This window comes from Cygnus olor, chromosome 2 (assembly GCF_009769625.2).
Source record: "Cygnus olor isolate bCygOlo1 chromosome 2, bCygOlo1.pri.v2, whole genome shotgun sequence".
In the NCBI taxonomy this organism is placed as follows: domain Eukaryota; kingdom Metazoa; phylum Chordata; class Aves; order Anseriformes; family Anatidae; genus Cygnus; species Cygnus olor.
The window spans coordinates 54,730,141-54,749,582 of record NC_049170.1 but is presented as its reverse complement, the minus strand read 5'-3'; the positions used below and the strand labels follow the sequence as shown (position 1 = coordinate 54,749,582).

The 19,442-nt window shown below is 39.1% G+C and overlaps 1 protein-coding gene across 1 annotated transcript in view; it reads right to left on the bottom strand.

The window, feature by feature from the left end:
* TNS3 (tensin 3) overlaps nucleotides 1-19,442 on the bottom strand; it is a 255,871-nt gene that overhangs the window by 74,328 nt on the left and 162,101 nt on the right. Inside the window, 1 exon segment of the mRNA XM_040549792.1 lies at nucleotides 3,107-4,366. Within this exon segment, the coding sequence (XP_040405726.1) occupies nucleotides 3,107-4,366 (1,260 nt within the window).

The window sequence follows — 19,442 nt, the reverse complement described above, 5'->3', positions numbered from 1 at the left end:
AGAACTGCACAAATGTTGGAACAATGTCAGGCTGAGACATCACATTTGCAGACAAACTTACCAACTAAAAATATTTTGTGGGTGGTTTTTTTTTTTTGCTAACATAGAATGCACTAAATTCCTTCCATGTTTGCAGAAAAGCTGCTTTCCAGCCTTCCATAAGATGACCAAATTAAAACATGCTGGGCCCGTTCAATACTAGAATTTGCCAGTTATATTTCTAATGGCTCTCACTACTAGAAGTGCTGAATGCTGATCTGAAATATTTGGCCTAATTATCTACTACCAAAAAAAACAACAACAACAGCAACAACAACAGCAAAAGCAGTGTCACCGAGTCATTTCAACCAGCTTTCTGAAATGGCTTATCAGAATTTCAACATCTTTTCTAACAAATTATAAAGGAAGACTTAAATAGTTATTGGCACTAAACTACACAAAACTGAGGAGAAACTCTTAGGAAACCTAATGCATTTAGTAATTAGCCTCATACACCTTGAAGCCTGAGATCCTTAAAAACTTTTAACCTTCACTCCGTTTGCCTTATAAGAAGAAAAATACATGATATAATTTCTTTTAAACACAGTAACATGAGCAAGAGAGATGTTAGCATTTCTAGAAATTAAACCTGGTACTTCCAACTTTGTGCATTACACGTATTTTGTTAGCCCTGGAGGCCAAGAAAGAACTTTCTTATATTCCCAGGCTGCTGTAGCCTTATGCAGCAAATACCTAGCGACCAGCCTTGTAGAATACTTCAATTCCCATGTCTCTGTACACAGTGGGATTTTACACAAGCTCTGAAAATCATGGTGGTTTTCCAGATAGAATTTAATTAATTGATTTATTTTATGAAGCTTTTATATATTGAACCCTAGCATTCATTGCCAGTGGAGCTCATCGGGGATGCTGATGAGGCTTCCATGAGCAGTTGGTCAATGAGCAATGCACAATGCATGATGCATTGTTGGCCTACCCTCACTCAAGGAACATCTCACATAGATCATAGCTGCTTGCAGGCACTGCAGACTCCATCTTAAAGGACTGGTACAAAGACTTGTTTCAATACTCTCCCTGAAATGGAGTTTAAAATGCTTTGGAAAACTAGGCTGGGAGAGTTGTTGCTGCCATAAGCAAATGCAGCAATTTACAGAAGACATTAAACACTAAAAGAAGAGGAAAAAAACAACACTGAAGATCAGAGACAGAAATTATTTCCTATATGCATTGCTAGGGTTAAAAGATCTGCAAGTCACCTTCTGAGTACATATTCTGATTATTCGTCTCCTGTACTCTAACTTTCCCAAAGAAAGATCATTTCTAAATAGCATGCTTCAATATTTATCAAAAAAAAATGTAACTTTATAAGCAGCAAAATGCTTTGTAAAATACCTCTTTCCCCATACACAAAACCAGACATAAATCTGATATATCTGAACACTTTTCAGTGGTTGACCTGCTCAGAGTTTGGTAGAGTACAGAACAAAATACTGGATGGAACACTTCTTGTAAATTCTTAATTAAATGGAAGTGCATTGGGGATCTTATCAATGTACATTAATACCTGAACTGAGGGAGCAAATAGGACAGAGCCTGGGTCATTTCAGTGGTGACAGGGAACAGGACAAGAGGCAGTGGGCACAAACTGAAACACTGAAACACGAAGAGATTCCAACTGAATATCAGGATTATATATATTTTTTTTTGATTTTTTTTTAACCGTGAAGGTGACCAAGCTTGTCCAGAGAGATTGTGGAATCTCCCATCTTGGAGATATTCAAAAGGTGTCTGGACATGGTCCTGGGCAGCCTGCTCTATGTGGCCCTGGTTATCTTTAAACACAGAATTTGGTATACTACTGTATACCAAAGAGAAGATTTCTTCTGCTGGAAAAATCTTGTTTTCGATATTTGTGTATCAGCTAAACATTTGGAAAGATTCGATACAATTACAAACTGATTAATTTAGTCCTGTAAGAGTCACAAAATACATACTGCATATTAAAAACAAACAGTGAAGCAGTTTACATATTTACTATGGATTTCTGGACTTCTTTAGTCCTCAGTTACCCTTCTAATACAAAGTTGTGATTTCACCTTCTTTACAAGAAATCACTGTTCTTGTTCCTTGTGAGGCTTGCACACTAACAGAAACCATGTGCTGCACTTAGGCATGGTCACCGTCAAATAGTTTGACATATCCAGTTGGGTTTGAGCTGAAGCAGCTCATTTGTGTCCACAAGGCCACAGAGATGTTCTGGCATGTTGGCTGATATTACAATCAAATCCCAGAGAAACAAGCAAATTTTTTATTATACCAAAACTGGAGGTAGGAAGAGGGAGAAGAGGAAAGTAAGGGAAGTGGGTATGTTCTGCTAGAGAAATTGGAACACACGGAACTTCAGACCATGAAAGCAAGACCAGAAAAAGCTGGTCACAAATTTTAGCTACAGCATTATTGAAAGGTTTCGGTTGACTTATACAGAGATAGCAGATGGTAAGCAAGCACTGCAACTTCTGTATTTCTCAACAGAACAACACTTCAGAAAGAGTATGTTTTAAAATACCTCACTGTCAAAGATTACTACATTCATAAAAGCATTGTGCAGAAATTTAATACAAAAGCATTATACTAAATTTGAAGAGCAAATTAACTCAGAGCTTCTTCTCCTACCTTAAGTGGAAATCATAAATAATCATCAAAAATTTATAAAACATTCCACCACAGATACCTTTTAAAAATGTCTCATGTAGTAATGTAGGAATTCTGCTCCCCTATCATCTTAACTTACAGCAGCAAAAAATGACAACTGATGACCTACAGGTTAGAATTTGCTGAACAGTACTTTTTTCATGTAAAAACCAAGTATCCAAAGGCATTTAATAATCTTCAAAACCACATTTTTTAAATCAGCATGATTCCATAATTTCTTGGACAGTTATTTATCAGGATATCAGGAAGAACTCCCTGATAATCATCCTGAGAGTTTAATTTTTGATCTGAGGTCCTACAGCACCATGTCAAGAGCAGAAGTGCTGGGAAAACCACTTCAAAAACTATTCAAAAGTCTTCAAACAGTATTGCCATACAATATTCAACAGCTTACCATGCTGGGAGGGATTCCTGTTTATGACCTCTAATTTCTCATGGAAGCCAGGGCTCCTGCCAGGCTCTTCCACACCCACATTAAGGCTGGTGAAACCATTTACTTGATCTGTGTCCCTGGTGACAGTGTTAATGCGGGTTGGGATAGGTTCAAATGTAGGGTCTAATTCCAAGATCAGCCTGTTCAGCTGTTCAATAGACTGATCAATATCCAAAGTTGGAGAAGCTGGCAAGTCCCCTGCATTCACTCTGAGATCCAGGCTATTTGCATCCCTCTGTGACACCGGCCCCAACTTAAAACTCTCATTGTTAGCATGTTCTGCAGCTCCGGCAACACCTGGTATATTTCCTAGCCCCCTCTGCACAGCATCTCTACTACTGGAGCCATGTGTTGGTGTGCCTGGAACTCGCGACTGGCTCTGGACACTGCCTGAATTCTCCACAGTGTTATGAATGCCAACCCGCATTTCATTCTCTGGGACAAAACCATATTGGTGAGCAGTGACCATCTGCTGCTGGCGAACCCAGGTCTGAGTAGAATAGTTACTTGGGCCATAGGCTTGAGGCTGGGGTGAAACTGAAGGATTCCTTTGCAATTGCTGAGTTGACTTTGTCTCAGTGCTTCCAAATGATCTCTCATAGAGGGGATCCACACCAATTCCCAGGTCTGGGGCAATAACACCATGATGGTCCTCTCCAGTGTTACTTCCAAAGCCATCTGAGAGAAGGGAGTTCTGACTGCTCTTGTGGCAACTCAAATTCCCTAGGTGGGTAGATTGCTGCCCTTCTGATGAAGACAAAGTCCCAATGCTGTCCACACTGTGAAGATCATGATTAGGCATTTCGTCATCCAAAATATCAGTCTCCCTGTCCTTCAGTTTGGTGTTTCCATTCACATGAACCTGAGCTGGCACTATGTGGCGAGTCCCATTGTACTTGCTTCCAGCATCAGTCATATCTTTGGTGTTGCTGACAGAATCCTCCAAACCAAAGCCACTAAGTAGCTGGTCCAGTTCTGCCTTCTCTTGTGGGCTCAGTCCCCGTTTGACGCCTGGCACAAGGCGCTCCTCAGTTTTGTCCGTCCTGATGGAAGCTGTTGAGTGTCCTGAATCGCTGCTGACAGACAGAGTATGATCACTGTGATCAGGACTGCTTGTCACAGGAACACCCTGAGCAACACCAGGGATGCTGCTGTCTGAAGAGCTCTTCTTTCTTACTTTTGCATATAGACTGCCATCAACAGGACCTTGGGTATGCAGCACTGTGAAGAGATAAGTAAGAAAGGAATAGAGAGAAAAAGACAAGGCATTATATAAGAGCTTGTAAGGTACATTATGTCATACCACACTCAGAAGTACTGCTAATACTAATGGTATTGTTTCTGCAAAACTAAATTGGCTCTACAAATTCAGTAGCAACCAATAGCATTGTCTTCTCTCATTTTTTCCATTTACATTTCAGTTTATAACAAAGTTCTTGATGAAAATGTAACAAGCCATTCATCCATACTCTGGATGGTGAAATGCTTGTGATCTTACCAGGCCAAGAGGAAATGATGTTCTCTCTTACACTGTTTTATGTCTCTACAAAATCTTCAAACTAATTTGAAGAACTGCCAGAACTTTGACAGGCAGCTACCATGCACTCCATTCAGAGCAAGAATCATGCAATCACCGGTTCATTCATTTACATTTGATAGTCTAAATACACTATGAAAAATCATTTACTCTTTTTCTTGGTGGTACAAGGAAAAAACAGGATTTCAGTCAGAGCTGCAGTCCTTAGAATATACATAAGACCTCTTCACAGACGCATGCGTAAGCTATATCTGTTAGACTATAAAATCTATATACATGTGGAGGTTGTGGTACGCACTTCATGTTTCCAATTTTAATTAGTGAGGCCATATTCCCTCAAGAATCAGAATGTAACTCCTTTCTCAACAATGATGGGAAGAACCTAACATTATATCTGATCTCTGAGGTACCTGCTCCTCTAAAGTTTATGAATAGCAGCTCATAACAAAAAAGGGCTAGAACTTTCTTTTCTGTTTAGAACATCTTAGGAAAATATAGCAATTTTACAGAAAAATGCATCTACTTGGTTTACTAAGATAGATGTTGAGAACAGATAAATTCCTCCTTCCAATTACATATGCACAATTAGCACAGTTCAGTGACATTGGTTATGCACAGAAGAACTGGGTGAGCCAGGTTTCACCTTCTTACAGGGCTAATGAAATCAACTGGAAGGCTTCATTGGCTTCACTGAAGTAACCACTGAAATGGCTTTTGATCCTAGGACTGACATCCATGATCCCCCCTGCTTGCTATCTACAGGAACTTGTCCCATATTCTTCAATCTTTCACGCTGCAGCCACCATTCCTCATTACAGTGTAATACATCTTAATAATTTTTCAATAAGCCACCAAAAAAATGAATGCAAAACATGCAGCAAGAAAGTCAAGAGCATCACAAATTAGAGATTAAACTTTCAGTCTCTGGACAAACAGCCTAGGTACAGACAGTCTGGACTGTCTGCGTGCTTGATCATATATGTAATATTTTAGACATTATACTTTACCGCAAACAGGATTAGCAAACATATACAATAACATATATGAAATACATACAAAATGGGTAATAAAAATTGTTGAGAAATTTTTTGTCTCCCAGAAAAAAAACAAACTTGACAAATGTTTATATACAGTAAGTTAAAAAAAAAAAAAAAAACCACAATCCATAGTGTGAGAACAATCTCTTCCATGTTATTTCAGTACTACCAACACTGGCAATAGATAAAACCACAGAACAATGAATAGCGATTTCCCTCTGGAACATTTTAAAAGCTCAAGAGTTTATTTGAATCCACCTTTTTATCTAAACCATTTTTTCTCACCTCTGACTGTCAGGGTTTTTTAAAATGTCATCTTGACATCATAAACCAAGGAAATTAAATTAAGTCCCAGGAGGCATATTCTTACAATGTATGGAGTAATCCTTTATCAGATTTGCTTTTCCATCTTCCACACACATCACAAAGCTTATTTCAACCTCAGGTAGAGTATGGCTACTGGACTTTTCCTCTATGATGAAAATGAACAAAATTCTATTTCTTACAAAAACCTTTAAGAGTAAATATTTCTAGTCAAGAAAGCAAAATGAGTGGTTCTACTTCCAAAGGTTTTTTTAATGCTCATTTACAAAAGCATTTATATCAAGCAGAAGTTTCTGAAGAACTTTTTCCTACCCATAATTTGAGAATTGTTTGATAAAAAGAAAAACAGACCATTGCAACTTAGGAACAGACAGGTTTTTGTCAAAGGTAACCAACAGCTTAGTCTACATCTGTGGCAGCTGCAGAATCAAAAGATTCACAGAGAAACCAATGCATCAACTCTAACACACATTTTCAAAATATACTTAAAATTGCACCACAGTAATTTTGACATTTTCTATGGGCAGTCTTCAAACAGTTTAAACACTTATACATTGGAGGTTATAAGATAGGTTTAATAGATTTTAGCCAATAATTAAAGGACAATTTTTTACTTTTTAAGGACTAGGTACTATGACTTGCCTATTGTTGATTTTAAAATTAGCACATCCAAAAGACCAAAAATATTCCTTTACAGAACAAGTCATCAGGCTAAGGGAAAAAGAAAGCAATTCCCCTTGCAATTGAATTTGTCTACAGGTGAAAGTAGAAGCTTGCTAAATTTATGATATATTGTGTAAATCCCACACTGAGAAGAGCCGCTATGCATGGGGCCAAATGTCTGTGAACAGGTATTTTAAAACAGTATTTATGAAAAAAAATACTGTACCTAAGGAAAAGACAGACAATTGACAATTTCTCAGCCACTTTCATGCTGTGATTTCTCATAAATTCTCACTGCTGCTAGGACAATGAAGTAATCATGGAGCTTCAGCACGAAAGGACAGAAAAACTTTCATACAGGATTATTTAATACAGTTACCACAATAAATTGCAAAAATTAAATAAGCAAACAAACCGGCAAGAGTAACTATTAGGTGGCATTTATTTTTCTATGCAGTTAGTTTTGAGTTTAAAAAAAACAGAAAACACATAACACTGCTTAGATTTGAATACTTGAATATCCTGACACAAAATAGACTTGAAGAGGTTACAGATTTGAACTAGGATATGGTAACATAAATATAGGACTAGTACTCTTCCAAGAAATCTTCTTGACTTTTCAATTATCCAAAGCTAGGCTGTAAATCCTTCACACATGCTAGCCAGCCATAAATACCTCACTCCAGATGAATCATTTGAGCACACACATTTGGTTCCCCATACAGAAATGTTACATACAAAATCTTTCAACTTCTCAAGTACAATCAGAGAACCTAGGAAAGTGATAAAAAACCCTTCTGCATGTGCCTTCATTTGCCCTCCCAGTATCATTACACAGCGCCACAGCACAGCAACAAAAGTCCAGATGAGAAGATGGCCAGACTGCCAGTGGACTGTTAATCTGAAGGTCAAACACATAACATAAATATACTATATAATGAGCTATATATTTTATATATATTCTTTATATATATTCTTTTTTCTCAGCCTCTCCTAAAAAGGAGGTTGAAAAAGTTGGGGTTATTTAGCCTAGAGAAGAGAAGACTCCAGGAAGACATTTTAACGTCTTTCCAATATTTAAAGGGGGCATATGGGAAACATGGGAAGGGACTCTTTATCAGGGAGTACAGTGACAGGACAAGGGGTAACAGTTTTCAACCAAAAAAGGGTAGGTTTAGATTTGGTATAAGAAAGAAATTATTCACAGTGAGGGTCGTGAGGCACTGGAACATGTTGCCCAGAGAAGCTGTGGATGCCCCATCCCTGGAAGAGTTCAAGGCCAGGCTGGATGGGGCTTTGGGCAACCTGGTCTGGTGGGAGGTGTCCCTGCCCATGGCAATGGGGTTGCAACTGGATAATCTTTAAGGTCTCTTCCAACCCAAAACATTCTGTGATTCTATGATATTTGTTCATAAGACCAGGACAAACTATTCAAATACTATAACCTTCAAAATACAAGGTATTTAATAACACCTTAATTTTATATCTTATCTTTTGCTCAACCGTAATTTTGGAATACCTCCGCACTAGGACTTTCCAGCTTTGCTTTACTCTGGCCTTTGTGCATGTTTTTCCCCATAAAGTGGTACCCAACTTAATTGCAAATGTGAAGCTTCATATGTAGTGAATATTTTTGGACCAAAGAAAATTAGAAATTATACTGGCAAAGCATAAATTTATTCTGTGCACCTTGATAAATAATGGCACTGCAGAGGCCTTATGTATTCAGTACCTCTTCTCAATGCACAACTCAGTCCCTACTCTCATTTTTCCCAAGGAAGTACCACTCTGTAAAACATGAGAGTAATGCAGCTGTCAAAAAAACATGGGAAGTTCACAAGGGTGGAGACCCAAGTAATGCTGGAATTTAGTTAAACAAATTGAAGGGGCCCACTTTCTTTCAGTCTGACTTCTCTTCCCAGGAGGTGCTCCAACACACTGAATTGCCCAGGCTGAAGTCTGGCAAAATTCACACACTGAATCTGAAACACACAGACACACCAGTGTCAGGAGCCCCCTTATAAATAGCCTCAAAGCAAAGGCTATGTATTTTCACTCCCATACCTTATACACAAAGAGCAACTTACATAAAAATTAGAAGCTGAAATACCAACACATACCCAATTCAGTGGCTTACATCCAAGTCCATGTTTCCTGGCAATGCCCTTCTTGAAATCCAAATACCTGAAGGCAGACTTGTGAGTAAAAAGACATTTCAGTCTTCCAGCCCAGCTTGTCCCCCCAGCTATCCCCTGTCTATTCACCACTTGTGAACACACAGACAAATGCAAGCCACCTATGTAAACACATATACCACAAATTCAACAAGAGCCATTCTGACCCAGTCCACTTGAACATAAAGAAGGTTGTAAATATACAAACCTTTGCACACTGTTCCATTGTTCATGTTGCAGCAGGAAATATTACAGGAGATTTGGATTTGTTTTTTCAATCTCACAAATAAATGTTTCTCTCTTCAGGCAAATATGGACAAGTCCAGAGTTGCATTCCTCCCAAGTTAAATCTTTTTCTGTGCATTTGTCTTTTCCTTTCTCCCTCCCTAACAAACACAGGCCCTCATGCCTTGCAAACTCTTCCCATACAGTTCCTCTAAAATTAATACAGAAATACACGTGGTCTGTATTTCCAGCTCTTGAACTACAACAACACTTCTTACCTCTTTACTAGGCACATTCATGAACTTTCTGCAATAATCAATCAACAGCTCATTTAAATCAACTAATACTCTCTAAGCAACTGTATACTGAGGAAATACAAGAGTTAAGGAAAACACTTCAGCTTAAAAAGGCAAGAAATGTCTCTACTCCTGCTGTTTGAGCTGCAGCTCCTGTTCCTGCTCTTGGAGGTAAATAAATGGTCTTGCTAAAGAAGCATGAGACTTCTATCAGGAGAAAAAGCAAATGAAAATGTAAACACAAGGGAGGAGCGGGAGGGGACAATCAGGTTCAATGAAATCTGAACTCCTGGAGGCAAAGAGGAATACAAATGCCTTGACTGAAAAGGTAATTCAGTATACAAGCTATTTCCTTACACTGGTCCTTTTCTCAGTCTGTTTGAATATCCAGTGAAGCCAAGCGGGTTTCAATTTTCAAACCATTTAGCCACACACTCATGATTGCCTTATGATTGCCTTTTTTCTGGAACATGCAGCCTTTAGAAAACATTGTTCTTCTGTATTGAACAATCAGGTCAGCCACTTGCATCACTGAAGTCTTCAAAAATTGTGCGTTATTGGAGTTCTCAGGTAAGAAAAACTTTCTGGAAGTCCTGTGGTGATTGTGCTTATTTTTATGTAGCAGCTGCTGCTCTCAAGCTCCCACACACTGGCAGGCATTGACTCCTTCTCTGTCTCTGGAATGAATCAGCTCAAACTAGGGGGAGCAAGCCTGTTAGTTACTCCTTTAATAACAGCTGTATCTCACCACATGGCAGCCCACAAACTTTGGCTCTAAATATTCAAAATGTGTGCATGCATCGCCAAAAGACAGCCATGCCCCTAGACAACATTCAATTTTTGTTTAAGGGACTTTCAATTCTTTAATGACTTCTCACTTGAACAAAGGATAAAAGTAGCTCTCATATTGACAAAATACATCTACCTATTCATTGATTATGAGAGAGTTAGAAGTTAAGTTCAAACCCAATTCAAAAAGCACTTGCTTTCCTGTTCATGTGTTGCTGTTCTTACAAATCTTTAAATGGCTGCACATTAAATTAGTCAGGAATCCGATAAAAGACACAAACCATACACACAAGCTATGCAGACAGTACTCTTTGAAAAACAGAGAACTGGCTCTCTGCTCCTGGATTACTAGTAGGACAATACAGAATCACTGAAAATTTCCAAAATTTGCCTCAAAAATGTGAAAAGAAACAAAAAAGGCATATTCAAAACTCAATATAAATGGATTAGTCTCATATAAGATGCAACTTCTGTTTTGGTCTCACTACATTTTGGTTCACTGTGAGAAAAGAACAAACAAAAATACAATACTACTCCTTTGTCCAATTGCAGGCCCTTTCTGCTCTTTTGGAAGCCTACAGTTCGTGTGCTGGTGATTTTAAACCATCAGCAGTCAGCAGGCCTGAACACAGACTGAGGTGCAACACCGACACGTGCTAGTTAGAGTAGCAGAAGAAACCTGAATCAGGTAACATCAGCTTTTAACAGATTAACCTCTCCTAGGGAGAATTTATTTGCAAATGATTAATTCAGACAGTTCTGTAATGTTGCTTTAATTTTATTGTCCTACATAGATAGCCTTAGTGGTACTCCAGACAATCACAGCAAGAATGCTTTGGGAACTCAGGCAAGCTCTGAATAGCTAAACGTCTGTAATTGGAATTGTGTGGCAGTATTTTTGTAATGGAGGGGCTGCAGGGGTGATTTCTCTTACAAGAGACCAGGAGCTGCCCCAAGTCTGACTACAACCAGTTCCAGCAAACTCCAAAAGGGACATGCTAAAGGACAAAGCTGAGCCAATGAGCAACACTGATTACACCTCTGTGATAGCATATTTAAGAAAGAGTAAAACAAAAACAAAAACAAAAAACACTGCAGGTGGAAGAGAGGAAAGAAAATCAGGTGAGAAACAACTCTGCAAACACCAGGGGCAGAGAAGAAGGAATGGGAGGAGGTGCTTCAGACGCTGGAGCAGAGATTCCCCTGCAGACTGTGGAGAAGACTATGGTGACACGTTTTCCCCGTGCAGCACATGGAGAACCATAGTAAAGCAGATATCCACACTGCAGCCTATGGAAGACCCCATTCCAGAGTATTTGTTTATATCCTGAAGGAAGGTGCAGCCCCTACTCACACAGGAATAGGCTCCTGGCAGGAGCTGCAGCCCACGTAAGGCAGCACACACTGGAGCAGGTTTTCTGGCAGGAACTGTGGCCCATGGGCGGCCCACGCTGGCAAATTCTGTTCCTGAAGAACAGCACTCCATGGAAAGTATCCATACTGGAACAGTTCTTGAAGAGCTATAGCCCATGGGAAGGACACACATTGGAACAGTTCGTGAAGGACTGTATCCCATGGGAGGGAGACCCCATGCTAAAGTAGGGGATAAGTGTGAGACAAAAGGAGTACCAGACACAAAGTGTTATGGGCTGTAATCCACATATCTCCCTATACCAGTCAGGGGAAGGAGGAAGTAGAAGAAGGGACTGAAGTTGAGCCTGGGAAGAAAATGTGTGTGAGCGGGTGGGTGTTCTAACTGTTCTTGGTTCATAAACTTTCATCTGGAAATCATCTAATCCATTTTTAGAGAGTTTTAAAGACAATTGTATTTTGAGGATAACACAATGGACTGGAAAAAAAAGAAAAAAGTATGAAGTCATTTTCTACCACTGTTTTTTCCTTCCCCTGACTATCCAAGACATCCAAGCAAATGTTGATGTTCATATGAGGATTCAATTTTAAAGAACTATTTTTCCAAAATGAAGTAGCAGTAAGTCAGTCATCAGGAAGCTGCTTGGTTTGCTATGTTTGCCCATCTTTAACAGAAAAATAAATGAGGATGAAGAAAATCAGAAAGAGGCAAGTACCATAAAAACCGCGACACTTTGAAAGGAAAACAGCCAAGAGGGTTGCTGTTAGCAAAATGCTAACAAGCAAGACCATCAGGCTCACGTGAGGTCCTTAAAGCCTGAATCTTTTGAGAAGCAAAGGAGGGGCATCCAACACATTATAGAATCCTTACCATTAGCAAATCCTAGTGTATATTTCCCAGCCACTCATACAGGTCACATTTGGACTTTAATGATTTTTACAAGTACTCTGGAGTTAGAAAAAACTGCTTCACAACGCACAGTTCTAGACCAAGACACACACAGAAAGCACAATGCACAAGGGTGTTCATGTACATATGCCTGGCTGCAGGGAGAGAGAGGGAACTTAATTGCTTCTCTTTCTGATCTTAGGACAGTCACAGAATAAGCAAGCACAAAATCATAATTTGTACTGAAGTATTTTCAGTTCATTTGTTTGATTCATTCTTTCAATCTCTGCTGCTGCCATACTAACCCTACTGCAAGCAACTAAGGTGTTACAAGAAAATGATATCCAATACCTAAACCATAACGAGAATTATTTTTCCTTGCCTCCTGAAGCTAACAGGTAAGACGTCTCACTGTCTTCGCAAGAGAAAAGCAGAGCTGTTCAGGAAGCAGCTGCAGGGAGGGAACACACAACTGTGGCAGAGGTTTGCCTTTCAGGACTCTTTATTCAACCTTTTAAGCAGATTGTAAAATTGGATTAAGAAGAGCTTCTTCCTGAGGTTGTATGTGCGTGGTATGAGATACTGATTCTGGCATTAATGTTTAAATTAATGACGTTAATAACAATAGACTGTAGTTGACCTGACTAAGAAATAGGCAGATGTGAGAAGGTAAGTGCAAGTCTGCTCAGGAACCCAAGTAAGCTGGGCAAGAAACACTTGCATGAAAAAGCAGTGTTATGTGGCCCTGAGATAACAGCTGTTAGATGATATGTAAAGAACATAGGAAGGGGAAGAGAGAACATCACCCATAGTCACATGTGTTATCTTCCTCCTAGTTTCTGATTATCCGAATCCTACTGTGCTGAAGAGAGGCCCTTTGCACAGTTTTATAAAAATAGAACTGCAAAAGATAGCTGAATGTATACCAGATGTATACCAGAAACACCTATTAAACCACTTAAATTTTATCCTCTGTTCTTTGTGTCTAAATGTGTAATTACTGCCTTGACAAATGGCTAGTAAATAACATTCTTGGTATAACAGCACTGCCTATTATCAAGATATGATAAAAATTAATTGGAGGACATAACAAAAACATTTTTAAAAGCAAGTAATTGGCTCCGCAGTAGCTTTGAAATTACTTGAGGTGGGCAACCTGTGCTTCAAATAAAGCCATGCAATTTTAAAAATACTGATATCAGAGTGAGGAGGATGAGAGGGTGGGTGTGTCCAAGAAACCTTCACAGAATGAAGGCAGAAAAGTTACTGGAGTACGTACAAGTAGGATTTGAAAAAAAATTGAGGACAAAGGAGTTCATAGGAAAGAGAAAGGAAAGTATAGGCAATGAGAGGCAGGAGGCTAATGGAGAAAAACATGGGCCTAGGGAACCTGTGGAATCCTTCTTCTAATCTGTTCTTGTTTTCAGACATTAAGACTTCCAAATTTATTTATTTATTTTTAATCTTAGCTATAACAAGCCTTCTCTGGCACTTAGAATCGTTTTGGGCTTTTTGTTTTCATTTGAGACAAATTTAACTAAAGCAGAACATACAAATTGTATCTAACAAAATCAGTGTAAGTAAAATGCACGTAACTCCTCATTTCAGACACTGACTTACTGATAAGCTTACCATTTGGGTTAAACCAAAAATATTTTTAGTGCACACAGAGCTTGACGAACCAAGTCAAGCTTGCTTGCTCAGCCTAGCACTTAAGTAAATATGCAAGACTTTCAAAAAGGTGTTCAGGATGCCTCATGAGACACTCAAAGAAAATAAGTCACTTTGAATCAGTAAGTCCTTTGAAAGTCCAGCCCTTGACTGCATATAACTGTCATCTCCTAACTGACCTATTCAAAGTACTACAACTTTTTGTGTTGTTTTCAAAAATTATATAAAACAAACAAACAAAAAAACATGGACATAAGAGATTATAGACTGGAACGATCTTAGTTAATCAAGCACAATCTTAAAAACACCTGCAAGAACTTGCACTCATTCCCTAACATATGGAGGAAAAGAATATTTAATCCACATATTTCTGTACTGGTTTAATCAATGCTCTAATAAAGGAGGATCAAAGGGAGAATTACAGTGTATCTATTACGGCACAAGTGGAAATGAAACCTTGCAATCCTGTGTTTATATTCAACATTACTGGCATACAAAACAAACCACTTTATATTAATTTATCTCCAACTTATTGCTGGTGTTTATTCAGTTTACATAGCAAGGTTTTGGTAGCCAGGGGCTGCAGGGGTAGCCTCTGTGAAAAGAATCCAGAAGCTGTCCCATGTTAAATAAGGCCTATTTTCAGCCGGCTCCAAAGGGACCTGCCCAGAGCTGAGCCAAATAAGCGATGTTGTCTGTGCCTCTGTGAAAGCATATTTAACAAAAGGAAAAAACATACAAAAATAAAATTAAAATTAAAAACTGCTGCACAACAGCAGCTGGGAGAGTGACGAGGGAGAAACAGCTTTGCAGACACCAAGGTCAGTGAAGAAGGAGAGGGAGGAGGTGCTCCAGGCGCCAGAGCTAAAGTTCCCCTGTGGCCTGTGGAGTGGCCCCTGGTGGAGCAGGCTGCCCCCTGCAGCCCATGGGTCCCACATGGAGCAGATCTCCACGCTGCAGCCCGTGGAGGAGCCCATAGTGGAGCACGTAGATGTGACACAAAGAACGCTGTGGCCTATGAAGAGCCCCCGCTGGAGCAGACTCTGACCAAGAGCTGCAGCCCATGAAGAGGAGCCCACACAGGAGCAGGGGATCTGGCAGGAGCTGCCACCTTTGGGGGACCCATGTTGGAGCAGTCTGCTCCTGAAGGATGGACCCCATGGTACAGGCCTATACTGGAGAAGTTTGAAGAGCCTTTGGGAAGCCCATGTAGGACTAATTCTGGAAGGACTGTATCCCATGGGAGGGACCCCCTGTGGAGCAGGAGCAGAGAGTGACCGTGAAGGAGTGGCAGAGATTAAGTGTTACAGGCTGACTGCAATCCCCATTCCCTGTTCCCCTGCACTGCTCGGAGAGGGGAACATAGAAGAGGGTGGATGGGGGAAAGGCGTTTTTAGTTTGCTTTTAGTTCTCATTCCTCTCCTTTTGAGGAGGGGGAGTGAGAGAGAGGTTGTGGTGGAGTTCAGCTGCCCAGCTGTGTAAAACCACCACAGTCTCATGATTAAGAAGAATAACCAAATTTAAAATAATAAATAATAACAATCCAAAGACGAAAATACAAAATGATAAGAAATAGAAGACATAAGCTTCCTCAAAGAAAAACAAAGGCAAACACTCCAAAGCATTTCAGATTTTGTTTCAAGATGCCAGCATTTTATAGGGTAAATTTTTCTATTTTCTAGAAATGTTTTTATTTGCACTGTCAAACAGGAAAGAAGGGAAATCGTTGTAGGACACCTTGTTATCCCCACCTTCTAACACATCTCTCTTTGTCTCAAAGAATACCGCATCCAGCTGGTGACTAAAAGCTGGAATTACCTTTTATTCACTAACAATTTATTCTTCAGCTACACTCACCACAAATGGCATCAAACCAGCTGTTTTCTTTGGTAGGCATCTGCATTCCTTTTAAGCTACCAAAGCCAAGCAATTTTGCCTCAGCCCTTGAGTTTTGCAATCCTGAAAGGCCCCTCCGGCAAAACACATGTTTAACTGCATGAGAGGGCACCTCCCTATTCAATAGCTATTTACTTTGGGTTGAGAAGGAGAAAAAATTGCGATAAAAGTCAAACACCTCTTCTAGTCACATGACATGGGTGCATACCAGAATGTTGTTTATTGCCTACCTGGTGACACTTCTCAGATACTTTTTTTTATGAAAAGAAAATGAGCGGGAGCTGGTCAGTGTATAAACTGCTAGAAAATTTCTTATACAACAGTCCAGAGACATAGGAATTTGAATTCATTCTGCTCTACCCTATTTAGCTTGAATTAAAAACATCCTTTTGTTTCCAAAATTGTTTCTTTTCTAATTAGCAAACATTATTAGCTAGCCAAGCCAGTTTGCTAGGAAACAAGCAGCAAGGTTCATAAGAGAAAGATGGTTTCAGTCTTGTAAAGACTTGCTGGAAGTCCTGCTCTTGTCATTTTTAGCAATTTGTAACATGTGCTCATGTTCTTTTCTTTCCACAGACTGTAGAGTTGGCAGACAAAAGACCACAGTGGGATCTAGCAGTCATTAGCAGAAGTGAAATGTCTTAAAATGGAATACTGAACAAGAATTTGGTACACTCTTGTTGTCAATCCACTGAATTCAGTTAAACAAAATAACATTTTAGACAATTATAACCCCTTTGCTGCTATCAGTTCTATTTATTAAAACAATAAAAAGAACAAAAGCCAACACTGTATCTCAACAAACTGAATAGTAGACATAAATAGCATCCCAGTCACACACATCCCATGGTCATCACCTTAAAACAGAGTTGTTCCTTCATGGCAGATTCATTCTCTTTCTAGAATAACCTTAGTGTGCTATTAGGATACTGAGAATAAATCTGAGATAAAGCAGCTTTAGACACTGCAAAAGGAACCACAGCAGTCATCTTTCCTTCCAATTACTCATATTCCCTAGCAAAAGAAGTTTCTGCTCTTTGGCAATACATATAATTTTTATTTTAATGTATCTGGTTTTATTTTCAGAACACCTCAAAGCCCAGGCTGTACTGGGATCTTCCTGTGGTTTCCACACAAACTAATGGTTCCTATCCAAAAGGGGAGTTGCATTTTCAGCAGATTTGAAGTGTTTGTTTTAACAATATCATCTCTTACCTACTATATAAATAATCCTGAAAATGTATTAATGTGAACTGAAAAAAAGTTCTCATTAATACATTTTATTAATGTATTATCGGGGGGGGGGGGGGGAGGGGGGGGAAGGGAGAGAAACAGGTGGCACAATACAGTGAGAATAGTAAGTGTAAAGCACATGAAAAGTTTTCCAGGGGGTAGGAGGTGGGAACACTTATTTCTTTCAACATTCTCTTCCCATAAAAATTACTTCATCCTTATTCACCACTACTTTCCCTCTCCCTTTGAATACCTCCAAAAATATCGCAAACAAACTCAATCCCCCAAAATCAGTTTAAATATAAAGGAGTGTATATGACCTTAGCAATCAAAACGAAGACAGACAGTGAAGTGTGGCTGAAAATATGTGAACTACAAAACTCCTGAAAAACATGATTATCAACAGGAATGAAAACACATTTAAATTTCTTGAAATAATAGAAGGTACTATTCATTTGTGACCACAGGTTGTATATCTTTGTCAATGCAGCAAATGAGAAACCTTCTGTAAATCTACAAATATCTACTTTATGGTACTTGCTGCCTTAACACTGCAAAAAAAGAGTACTCAGCACAATCAAAAATCATTTCTGTTCCTACCTGCCCAGAAAATACATTTAAGACTTGATGAGTACCATGAGTTTAAAACCACAAGAAAACCAATGACAACTATCTCAGACTTCTACACAGCAGGAGGAAGATGTTTCAGTTCTTGTGGTTTCAAATCTTACACTCAACTGCAGGCGTTTAAATCCACGTAACACAAGTCTCTGTGCAAATGTACTACTTGAGGAAGAAGTTTGATACAAACTCAGAATTAAAACTAATAAAATCTTCAATTTATTATGGAGGACCATTAGTGCAACATACAACAGACAGTTCTCAAGTGATCTAACAGAAACAGCATTTATGAAAAGAAATTCAACTAATTTGCTTCCCAATCGTCAAAATTCCTGTACTGTTAAGAATAAGGGATAAGGAACTAATTCCAAAAAGCAAGCTGTCCATAGCCTGGCCATATTCAATGCAAGCATACTCAACTTTATTATCATCACAGGGTTCAAGGTCACTTAAAAGGCAATAGTTTCTGTCTGCAATACTGTATTACACTAATAAACTAAGATAGAATCATAGAATCATTAGGGTAGGAAAAGACCTCCAAGATCATCTGGTCCAACCATCAACCTACCACCAATGTCACCCACTAAACCATGTCCCTAAGCACCATGTCCAGTCTTTCCTTAAACACCCCCAGGGACAGTGACTCCACTACTTCTCTGGGCAACCCATTCCAATGCCTGACTGCTCTTTCTGACAAGAAATACTTTGAGTACATATTTCTTCTTTCATGTTCTTTCATCTCTTGTTCTTTTTGCTAACAATGCCAAATAGGTGTAGGATTTCAAAAGAGAGAAACTGCTTTCTTCTTCTCTATTTTTCCATTTTAACACACTGAAAATAGCTTGGAAATAGCCATTACACACATACCTACAAAGGAAACCATGTTCACTTCAAAGAGCTTGGCTGTAGCCTTTCTGGCCACCTTGATTTGGAATTTCAAAACTCTTTTTGAAATGAACAAGATGCATAACTGCAATACAGGAATACTGTCACATTCACGTTATTCCTACTGAAATTCCCATAGAAAACAGGCAGAAGTAAAATTGTGAAGTCCAGTTCCTACAAAAGGCCAGGAGTAATGGAGTAGACCTGAAACAGGCACTCCATGAGATCTGTCCACATTTTAAACATGTCACCACTGTTAGGCAGACTTCCAAATGCACCACATCCTGTATCTTAGTCTTTTCTGAGGTACAAAAGAGTTTCTCTCTATGACTTCAGGACTGTAGCTAAAAGATTCATATGCCAAAAGCTTTCTGACTTTGCTCACTGTCTGGATGTGAAATTAGTGTCTCCTGTTAGCGGTCTCTCACCTGTGGTGAAAACCAGGATTCAATACAACCTTTTAATGCAAAAGTATGATATTGAACCACTGCCACAAACCATAAGAGAAGTCTGTCCTGTTGTTTATAAATCCTAAGTAAAGAAAGACCTAAGCAAACTGTGTTTACCTCGAATGGCAAATTAGGTTTACCTTTGTTTTGAACACAGATCTCATCCTTAGGAGAAAACATAGCTGTTCCCTTGTGCATGTGTTTTAGCCACTCTTGATCTTTTGCCAAAGCTATGCA